Source organism: Capsicum annuum, chromosome 5, assembly GCF_002878395.1.
Source record: "Capsicum annuum cultivar UCD-10X-F1 chromosome 5, UCD10Xv1.1, whole genome shotgun sequence".
In the NCBI taxonomy this organism is placed as follows: domain Eukaryota; kingdom Viridiplantae; phylum Streptophyta; class Magnoliopsida; order Solanales; family Solanaceae; genus Capsicum; species Capsicum annuum.
Genome location: NC_061115.1, coordinates 6,511,492 through 6,518,322, shown reverse-complemented (window position 1 = coordinate 6,518,322; position 6,831 = coordinate 6,511,492). Strand labels below are relative to the sequence as shown.

The 6,831-nt window shown below is 45.2% G+C and overlaps 1 protein-coding gene across 1 annotated transcript in view; it reads left to right on the top strand.

Annotated features, from left to right (window-relative positions):
* Window positions 1-5,750, top strand: part of LOC107870202 (protein C2-DOMAIN ABA-RELATED 4-like) — an 11,177-nt gene extending 5,427 nt beyond the window's left edge. The window contains exon 3 of the mRNA XM_016716647.2: window positions 5,170-5,750. Within this exon, the coding sequence (XP_016572133.2) occupies window positions 5,170-5,236 (67 nt within the window). The 3' untranslated portion in view covers window positions 5,237-5,750. The remainder of the gene's footprint in view (window positions 1-5,169) is intronic.
* The last annotated feature ends 1,081 nt before the right edge of the window (window positions 5,751-6,831 follow it).

Here is a 6,831-nt window from a genome sequence, read left to right as displayed (position 1 = left end):
ATTAATGAGAATCCAAGAGACACTACATACACACACACACACACACAAGAATGAATATATATATATATATATATATATATATTCATTCTTATGATGGAGGTTCCTAAGTCTTGTATTTGTTCAACTAGTAGCTGCATTCCCTGAATGTTCATTGAATTTTGCTTCATAATCCTTAATAATTGTATCCTCGCGAACATGGTGCAGTGAGTTTTGACATGTGCTGATTTGGAGACCAACTACATCCACTACTTTCCCCACCGTCTTATCATCGCGTTATTTTTTGGGAATTTGGGCGACGTTAAACAACCTTAAGATCTGATCATCTAAGACGGATGATAAAACTATATGTGGAGCAAGCAAAATGGCATATGTTTAGGCCTAGGGCTGTCAATAGTTTTTAAAGAATCGACCTACCCGATTGAATTGAACCGAGTTTTAGCTTTCCTTACCAAAATTGATGGGTTTTTATAAATTTATAAACCTGACCCCCGGTCGTCGCTCCCCGGCGTTGACCCGACCCCCCCGTCGGTTCATACCCCCCCGGTTCATACCCCCCCCCCCCCCCCCCCCTCGCGAGGTACACCAGTCCCCCCCCAACCCGGCATTCAACCAGCTGCCGCCCGGTCCCCAGCCGCCAACTTGGTCTCCAACAGGCCGAGACTCCGCCTGCACCCGCCACGCCGTCTCCAGCAGCCGCAGCCCCAAGGGAAATCCGGTGACTTCTAACCTTTGTTATTTCGTTATTTCATATTGCATTTTAGTTCATTATTTCATATTCCATTCTTAGTACTATGCTCGTAGTAGCCCGTGTACCTTGACTTGCGTGGGATTTGTGAACATTGTCTGTTGTCTGTTGTTGTTGTTGCTGTATTCGGGAGTATTCCTTTGAACGTGTGTGTGCCTTGTATCTCCTTGCTGCTGCTTTGATATTGCCACCGGGTATATCCTTATATTTTTTTATTTTTTCGTGTAGTTGTGGCTGTGGGTGGTAATGGGTGGTTAGGGTCATGTCCGAGGGGGTTGGGGCGTGGGGCTGTGGCGGGGGCGGGAGATGGGGAGAGAGCGGGAGTGGGTGGGAGGCCAAGGTTTGGCCGAGGGGGGGGGAGTGGGGGGCGCGTGGATAGCGACGGTAGGCTGAGGGTTGGGTCTTGGAATATAGGGACCCTTCAGGGGAAGTCCATAGAGCTGGTGAAGATTCTTAGGAAGAGAAGGATCAACCTTGCGTGTGTCCAAGAGACCAAGTGGGTAGGGTCTAAGGCTAGGGATGTGGACGGTTACAAGCTGTGGTACTCTGGGAGCGACAGGCGTAGGAATGGAGTTGGCATCTTGGTAGATGAAGAGCTTAGAGGTCAGGTAGTGGAGGTGAAGAGGATCAACGATAGGTTGATGACTATTAAGTTGGTCATTCGGGGGTTTACCCTGAACGTGTGTAGTGCCTATGCGCCGCATGTGGGATCGGAGGGGGAGGAGAAGATGCGGTTCTGGGAGGCTTTGGAGGAGGTGGTGAGAGGCGTGCCCAGTTCGGAGAAGATTGTTGTAGCAGGGGATTTCAACGGGCACATCGGGGCGCTACCGGGAGGCTTTGGGGATGTGCATGGTGGTTTTGGTTTTGGGGAGAGAAATGAAGAGGGTGCGACCCTATTGGAGTTTGCGAGGGCGTTTGGGCTGGTGGTGGTGAACTCGGGCTTCCCGAAGAAGGACGAGCACCTGATCACTTTTCGGAGCGCGATAGCCAGGATCCAGATTGACTTTTTGTTGCTTAGGAAAGGGGATAGGGCGTTGTGTAAAGACTGTAAAGTCATCCCGAGTGAGAATCTTTCGACCCAACATAGGCTCTTGGTTATGGATTTGGGTATAAAGAAGAATAGAAAGAGGAGGAGTAAGGAGTGTAGACCGAGAATTAAGTGGGGCGGCTTGACGCCAGTGAATGCGTGGGAGATAGGGGAGAGGTTGGCGGGAATGGGGGTGTGGGAGTGTAGGGGGGACGTGGATAATATGTGGGACAGGGCGGCAACGTGCATCAGGGAGAATGCAAGGGAGGTGTTGGGTGTTTCTAGGGGCCGGGCCGGACATCATCGGGGGGATTGGTGGTGGAATGAAGAGGTGGGGAAGAAAGTGGAGACCAAGAAAGAGGCGTATGCTAAGTTGGTGGAAAGTAAGGACGAAGAAGAGAAGCGGGTAAACAGGAAAGAGTACAAGCTAGCGAGGAAGGAGGCGAAGTCAGCGGTCACGGCAGCTAAGACGGCCGCTTTTGAGAGCTTGTATGCAGGGTTACAGGGGAAAGGAGGGGAGAAAAAGTTGTTCCGACTCGCTAAGGCTAGGGAGAGGAAGGGTCGTGACCTCGATCAGGTGAGGTGCATTAAGGGGGAGGACGGTAGAGTGTTGGTGGAGGACGGCCACATAAAGAAGAGATGGCAGTCGTACTTTCATAGGCTCTTGAATGACGAGGGGGACAGAGCTATTGTGTTAGGGGAACTGGAGCACTCAGGGGAGTGTCGGGATTTTAGCTATTGTAGACGTTTTAAGGTAGACGAGGTTAGACAGGCAGTCCGCAGGATGCGAAGGGGTAGGGCGACGGGGCCGGATGAGATACCGGTGGAGTTTTGGAAGTTCGTTGGAGAGGCTGGTGTAAGGTGGTTGACTGCATTGTTCAATGAAATTTTCAGGACGGCAAAGATGCCCGAGGCGTGGAGGTGGAGTACCATGATCCCCCTCTATAAGAATAAGGGGGACATTCAGTGTTGCAATAACTATAGGGGGATTAAGTTACTGAGTCACGCTATGAAGATATGGGAGAGAGTGGTCGAGGTGAGGCTGAGACGGATAGTGTCTATTTCGGAAAACCAGTTCGGATTTATGCCCGGCCGCTCGACGACGGAGGCAATCCACCTGGTACGGAGGTTGGTGGAGCAGTATAGGGAGAGGAAGAAGGATCTGCACATGGTGTTCATCGACCTGGAAAAGGCGTACGACAAAGTCCCCAGGGAAGTGCTTTGGAGATGCTTGGAGGTGAGTGGAGTACCGCAGGCATATATCAGAGTAATTAAGGATATGTATGAGGGAGCGAAAACCCAGGTGAGGACGGCGGGAGGAGACTCAGAGCATTTCACTGTCCTGACAGGATTGCATCAGGGATCTACTCTTAGTCCCTTTTTGTTTGCGTTAGTAATGGATGTGTTGACGCGGCGTATCCAAGGGGAGGTGCCGTGGTGTATGCTTTTTGCAGACGATGTAGTCCTGATAGATGAGACTCGAGGGGGTGTGAATGACAAATTAGAGTTGTGGAGGCAAACTCTGGAGTCTAAAGGGTTCAGGGTGAGCAGAACCAAGACAGAGTATGTGGAATGTAAGTTTAATGACGTGAGGCGGGAGAATGAGGTAGGAGTGACGCTAGAAGCACAGGAGGTAGGGAAGAGGGATAAGTTCAAGTATCTCGGGTCCGTGATCCAGAGTAACGGTGAGATTGACGAGGATGTCTCGCACCGTATTGGGGCGGGATGGATGAAGTGGAAACTCGCATCGGGGGTGCTGTGTGATAAGAAGGTGCCGCCCAAGCTTAAAGGCAAATTCTATAGGGTGGTAGTCCGTCCGGCCTTGCTGTATGGAGCGGAGTGTTGGCCAGTTAAGAACTCCCACATCCAAAAAATGAAGGTGGCAGAAATGCGGATGTTGCGCTGGATGTGTGGACTGACCCGAGGGGATAGAGTTCGGAATGAGACTATCCGGGAGAAGGTTGGTGTGACTTCAGTGGAGTGTAAGATGCGGGAAGCACGATTGAGATGGTTCGGACACGTGAAGAGGAGGGGCATGGATGCCCCGGTCCGTAGGTGTGAGAGGCTAGCGTTGGATGGTTTTAGACGGGGAAGGGGTAGACCGAAGAAGTACTGGGGTGAGGTGATTAGGCGGGACATGGAACAGTTACAGCTCACCGAGGACATGACCCTAGATAGGAAGGTCTGGAAGATGCGAATTACGGCAGAGGATTAGGGCCAGTTCGGGTCGCTAGTGTAGGGAATTAATTGGTGGGGGTGTATTCCTGTTATGATTCCGTATTCAGTGTTTCGTGTTCCGTGTTCCATGTTTATTACGAATCTGTGTGCTTTCCTCTGCTTTATATTCCTGCATTCCTGCTTTACTCTGTTTTATATTCCTTATGGGTGCCGTATCTATGTTATGTCATCTGCTTCTGTGCTGTACTATGTGTTTGTGTGATATCTCGTGACTTGAGCCGGGGGTCTTTCGGAAACAGCCTTTCTACTTCATCAGAGGTAGAGGTATGGACTGCGTACATCTTACCCCCCCCAGACCCCACTAAGTGGGAATACACTGGGTTTGTTGTTGTTGTTGTTGTTGTTGTACTTTTTGGTTCAAATAACTGAACCATTGCGACTATCATGGAGTGAGATTCTAGAAAATTGTCAAGAATTCCACTTGTAGAATTTGAAACTCTATGATGGTAGCTATTTTTCAAATAACAAGTTCAAAATGTGGCCACTGGCCGCTATTTCTACTACTTTGTGTCATGTAGAGTCCATTGTCCATTTTAAATTTTCAAAACTCAAAAGTGAGACCTCTGATTAAGGGTGAAGAGATTTTACCAATCTCACGACACTCTTTGGTGGTAGCTACGTGTGTTTGTTTCACATAGAGGAAAAAAACTTATTATGATGACGGTTTTTGCAAAGGCATAATACATAAATAATTTCTTTAACTTGGCTTCAATTTTTATTTATGTCCTCCAATTTTAGATGTGCACAAGTAGACACTTAAACTTGCATAAAATTGAGCAAGCAGACACATATGTCCTATGTGATATACTACGTGGCCAATTCATGTCCTACATGATGTCTTACATGTATTGTGCCACATAGGATACATGCGTCTATTTGTTCAACTTTATACAACTTAAATGCATGCTCGTACACATCCAAATTAAAATTGAATGACATAGATGTGAATTGAGGTCAAGTTAAAAGAACATGCATTTTAACATGCATATGTATTATAACCTTTTGCAAATCTTGGTCAATTTTGTCTGAATTTTTTAATATTAAAAGATAAACCTAAAAATGATGAAATGGAAGAAATTTGAGTGAATAAAAATAAGAAAATAAATTTCACTAAATATGCTAATGTAATGATTATTCATGGTGTGTTTTATTTTGACAGAAGGCAACTCAATATGAGGAAGTTGAATATGGTGGATGGAAAGATAGTGATGAGTACTCATGAGTAACTACAGAAGTCGATCTAGTTTTGTTGGGTTATTGGGTCTTTTTTCTTTTTTATGTGGATAAATGAAACTTAATTTGGACCAACTCATTTTTGTCTATAGGCCCATTACTATGGGGCATATATATTGATCTTTTTAGGTCTTATTCATCACAAAAAGAGAGTTTTCAGCAGCCAAAGAGAGAAAAACAAAGCTGATTTTCGCACCTTAATTTCAGCCACAGTTGTCAACTTCAAATTACGATTCCCGCTTCGTTTCTTGTCTGATTGAGCTGATTTTTGGACTGCTTGTTCCTCTCATCTCAATCTTTGATTAGGAACTGACAGAGCTTGATTTGGTGGCCTGTATCTCCTGTTCTTCATTCCCGAACAGTAACTGCATTTTTGGTACTGTCACTCCTTTATTTCCCTTGTGTTTGGTGTTGTGGTTTACGTATTGTTTCTTGTTGTTTGACACTTGTTTTGTTGCCATTTTGGAGGACAATATTGTAACTCTTTGGTGATTATAGTGGAGGTTTTGGTCCCGTGGTTTTTTACTCTTCACACTGAAGGGCTTTCCACGTAAATCTTGTGTCTCGTGTAATTGCCTTTATTCTTATCTTGTTTCATTTGGATTTATTTGTCTCCTCTTGGTTCAAGTTGAAAGGAAAAATTTAGTCTTGAATATTTCCGCTGCTACCCTGTCGGGCTCTTTGATTGTGTGCCCGTCTTTCCTAACAAGTGGTATCAGAACGTTGGTTGTTGTTGATTGTAGATTTGAATGATGGGGGCAAATATGAGCAAGATGGTGTGTTTGAATGGTAGTAACTATCATACTTGGAAAGACAAGATGAAAGATCTTCTATTTGTCGAGAAAATGCATCTGCCTGTGTTTGCATCTACTAAACCTGAATCCATGACATATGAGAATTGGGAATTTGAGCACTTACAGATTTGTGGCTATATCAGACAATGGGTTGAAGATAATGTTAGAAATCATATTGTGAATGAGACACATGCTAGGAGTTTTTGGGACAATCTCGAGACACTTTATGCTTCGAAGACTGGCAATAACAAGTTGTTCCTGCTTAAGCAATTGATGAATATCAGTTATAAAGAGGGCAGTCCTATTTCTGATCATATTAAATATTTTCAGGGTGTCCTTGACCAGCTATCCGAAATGGGTGTAAAGTTCGATAAAGAAATTCAGGGACTTTGGCTTCTTAATACTCTGCCTGATTCTTGGGAAACTCTTCGAGTTCCTTTGACTAATTCTGCTCCCGGTGGTATTGTAACTATGGAATATGTTAAGAGTGGTGTCTTGAATGAAGAGATGAGAAGAAGATCTCAGGCCTCATCTTCTTCATCTTCACACTCTGATATTTTGGTTACTGAAGAGAGGGGAGAAAACAAGTCCAGAGATTCAAATGATAGAGATAAAAGTAGAAGCAAGTCAAGGTTCAAATTCAAGAATGTTATATGTGACTATTGCAATAAAAAAGGGTATATCATGAAATATTGTTACAAGCATAAGAGAGATATAAGACGGCAAAAGAAAGAAGGCGATAATGAAAATCGTGTTGCTATTGTTGCTAATGATGATCTTCTTGTTTCTTGTGG